The following is a 3,754-nucleotide window of genomic DNA, read 5'->3' as shown; positions in this document are numbered from 1 at the left end:
AAATCTAAGAAGTAGTGTATCTTATAATGCATTATATAGGGGACATGTTTATATTGAGCCGAGGCACTAAACAATGAAATTGGAACTTACGACTTAAATCTCACTAGAAGAGGTTGTTTTGATGCCTAAATATCTTCAAATTGATTATCTTGACAACAAGATGTATGGACATGAGAAAAAAGTAGATTTTAAGTTTTGGAAATAATGTATTTTGTAACGTATTTTTGGACTGTCAATTTTTTAGATTTTCAAATTTTCATAGATCTATCGATCTACACTGTTTTTTAAACTTTAAAATTTATAAATAAAGATGAAAATATGTTTAAGGCTATCAAAAAGATTTCCGGTATTGAAACCACATCTCTCAATATTATTTGAAGGTAGGCTCTAATTTGTTTGTTTAGAACCTAGGCTCTATACAAACCGCACCAATTATGTAGCGCATCAATTTTTAATATTTTTAAAGGTTCGTAGATCGATCGACATTGTTTTTAAAGTTTTAAATTTCATACCTAGATATAATTTTTTTTTCAATCCATCAAAAGTAATAAAGAATTATCTTTCAACACTGTGCCTCAGACAGAGTTTGCGGCCTCACCTTATACAAACCGCACCCTTTAATAAAATAAAAAGACCCGATGCGTTCGCCGTAAAAAGGGTCGATCCAAGCTTTGGTGCGACCTCATTGGCTTCGGGCTCTTCCTTTAGCAGGTTATCGCCCGAGACAATCGCTGATCTCTCTCTTTTCCCGTTACAAGGTATGCTGATCTCTCAATCTCTCTCTCTCTATTTCTCTTTCTTTATTAATTGTGGCCATTTTGTGGGTTCTGTAATTTTGTGGGTTCTGTAATTTTGTGGGTTCTGTAATTTCTTTTGAGATTGTTGTATATTGGCTCTTGATTCTTCTGGAGTTGTATTTAATTTGTTGATCTCTTTGTTTATAATGTGGTTGATTCCCATTTTTTATCTTCTCTGTGCATAAAGATGGTTTTGGGATTATGTGATTCTCCTCGTTTTATGCATTTGGTTTTTTTTTTTCCGTTTCTTTCGTCCTCTCACATTGGTTGTTCTGTATGTTGAAATGGCATATGACCAAATCTTGATAATTAACAGGGCATCTGTGGATTTGGGGCCATAATTTATTGATTTGAGTTTTGAAGATCTTTGAACAAGGGAATTGGGGAACCATGAATTCTAATGCTAGAAGAATGGACAATTCAGGAATGGGTTCTGTGAACCATAACAAATTCGATTTCGATTTTGGGTTAGGAGGAGCTTCCTCAAATAACCAGGCCACAAAACCCTTGAGTAATAAAAGACAACAGAATCCACCTTATAAACCCTCTTGGACTCACCAGCCCATCTCTAACCCTGCACCCAAACCAACCCAATATGGGTCTAGTGGGTCTGGACTCTCAGGCTTATCGAACCCCACTTCTATGGTGGGTGATATTTTTGGGAAGAGCTGGACTACTTCGACCCCTTCAAGCTATAAAACGAGCGGGTTAGTTGGAGATTCCAAGGCCAATTTGTTTGGGGATTTACTTGGGCCTGCTTTAGGACAAGGGAAGAGTAATGCTCCTCTTAAGGAAACAGCCCCCAAGAATTCTTTCTCAATGGGAAACTTATCTGATGCTCTTCCAAAGTCCACTCCTTTAAAGAGTAGTAGTAGTTGGGGTTCAGTGGAAAGTTTAGGAAGTCTTCCTAGCCAACAGCCCATGAACAAGGGTAATATTAACACCAATAGCCCTTCAGACTCTATGACGACTGGTATTGGTGCTTCAAAGAGTGACCCTTTTGGTAATTTATTTGACTTTGGGTCGAAGTCCTCCCCGGCCTCTATAGGACAAAAAAATCCATCTTCTTCCAAGACCAATGCTGCGTTTTTCGGAGATTTTCAGAAGGCATCCCCGGTAAACCAGTCTTTTGCCTCGAACCCAATTCCAGGCATGGCTGGAGGCAATATGTTTAGTGCTGGTTCTGCTACTAAGAGCTCAGATCCTTTTGCTGGGGTATCCTCAAGTTCGAATTTAAGACAGGCAGATGCTTTTAGTATGCCAACCCATGATTTCTCTTCTCAAAACCAGGCTCCAAAGAGCAAAATTGATGATCCCCTTGATACTCTATTTTCTTCGTTAACGTCATCAGCTCCTGTTGTTGAAAACCCACAAAGCCAGGCCTTTTCGGGGGATGACGATTGGGGTTTGGGTTCAGAGTTTGGTGGGAATGATGAGGGACCAACAACTGAGCTTGAGGGACTACCACCTCCACCTGCTGGTGTCTCAGCTTCGATGGCCAAAAGCAAAGGGATAGATAATCAGAAACAGGGTCAGTATGCTGATGCTATAAAGTGGTTATCATGGGCTGTTACACTGATGGAAAAGGCAGGTAATTCGGATTCGATGGCAGAGGTTTTGATGAGTAGAGCATCTTGTTACAAGGAAGTTGGGGAGTACAAGAAGGCTGTCGCTGACTGCTCCAAGGTATCATTTCTCTCTTATTTTCCTTTCTTCTTAGGGGTTGTGTACTGTACCATTGGGAATTGCAGACATCAGATTCCCTTGAAATGATGATGATGATGATGGAGGCGTTTTTTTGGGGGGGGGGGGGGGGGGGGATGAAATGCCTTTCTCATAGTATTATAAATAATATATTTGTTATTTTCCTTTCCATTTCTTTTTCTGTGATTATATTTTCTCGTCATAGGATTAAGGCATGTGCTATCTCTTATGGAATGATGGCCTATTTCTTCTTCTTCTTCTTCTTCCTTTCTTTTATACATCGTTTTTGCTGATTCTGAAACTTCTCTGTGTTTCAGGTACTGGATCATGATACAGCTAATGTGTCAGTGCTATTACAGCGTGCCCTTCTCTATGAGAGCACTGAAAAGTACAAACTTGGTGCTGAGGACTTGAGAATGGTTTTAAAAATTGATCCTGGGAACAGATTGGCGAGGAATACTTTACACCGTTTGGCAAAGTTGGCTGACTAAACATTGCCAGAATTGTTTGAGCGTATTGTTTTCTCACGTCCTTTCAATAATCTTTCTTTTCATTTTGATAATTGATTTTCTACACATTTTGGTCCTGTATTCGGTTGAGACTTAAAATGCCCGCTGAGATGCACTTGAAAAGGTTTCTTTGTGTAGTAGATATCTGTATGTGTGGGGTTTGATAGATGCCATGCTGTATTTCTATCTAGGAAGAGTTGTTTGAGTTATGTACTATTATTTGATAATATTAATGGAAATCAATGAGGTGCATAATATTTGGATTTCTTGTTAATTATTAGAATTTTCTTAGTTAAGATCGAGCTGAGAACAATTATCACTTTATCAGCATTTGGAAGCTCTATGGTTTTTCTGTATTTTATTGGCAATTTTGTATCTGGAAGTTGAAGAGTGGACTTTTGCGCGTGAGCAGCACTGCTCCTTATATCTGGATTTGATCATGCAAGGTGACCTCTTGCTTTCCAAATATTTCTTAATGTTCATTCATTCTCTTGGCCAATTATAGTTGCACTTACTCCTTTCTACATCTGCTTATGTTTGTAAAGAAAATCGTGGATATTGCAGGTATTCTTGTGGAAAAAGTTAAAAAGAAAAAATACAAAGGCTTATACACCTGATATAATTATGTATATGCTATCCAACTCAGATATGCCATAATCTATATGACATAATATATACTGACTCACCACCCTCAAAATTCTTTGCAAGACATAGACTGAACCCTACCCTCAAAGTCTTTAGTAA

The 3,754-nt window shown here is 38.3% G+C and overlaps 1 protein-coding gene across 1 annotated transcript; it reads left to right on the top strand.

Moving 5' to 3' along the window:
* Positions 1-646: 646 nt before the first annotated feature.
* Positions 647-3,267, top strand: LOC105420417 (Tetratricopeptide repeat (TPR)-like superfamily protein). The gene is made up of 3 exons (XM_011623930.3): positions 647-758; positions 1,114-2,483; positions 2,819-3,267. The coding sequence occupies exons 2-3, from the start codon at positions 1,188-1,190 to the stop codon at positions 2,990-2,992; spliced, it is 1,470 nt and encodes a 489-aa protein (XP_011622232.1). The 5' UTR covers positions 647-758; positions 1,114-1,187; the 3' UTR covers positions 2,993-3,267.
* Positions 3,268-3,754: the final 487 nt, after the last annotated feature.

The sequence above is a fragment of the Amborella trichopoda genome, chromosome 2 (assembly GCF_054954075.1).
Source record: "Amborella trichopoda isolate Santa Cruz 75 chromosome 2, AtrichopodaSantaCruz75HAP2 v2.0, whole genome shotgun sequence".
NCBI lineage: Eukaryota > Viridiplantae > Streptophyta > Magnoliopsida > Amborellales > Amborellaceae > Amborella > Amborella trichopoda.
The sequence above is the reverse complement of the archived record's forward strand: the minus strand, read 5'-3'. Positions and strand labels throughout refer to the sequence as shown.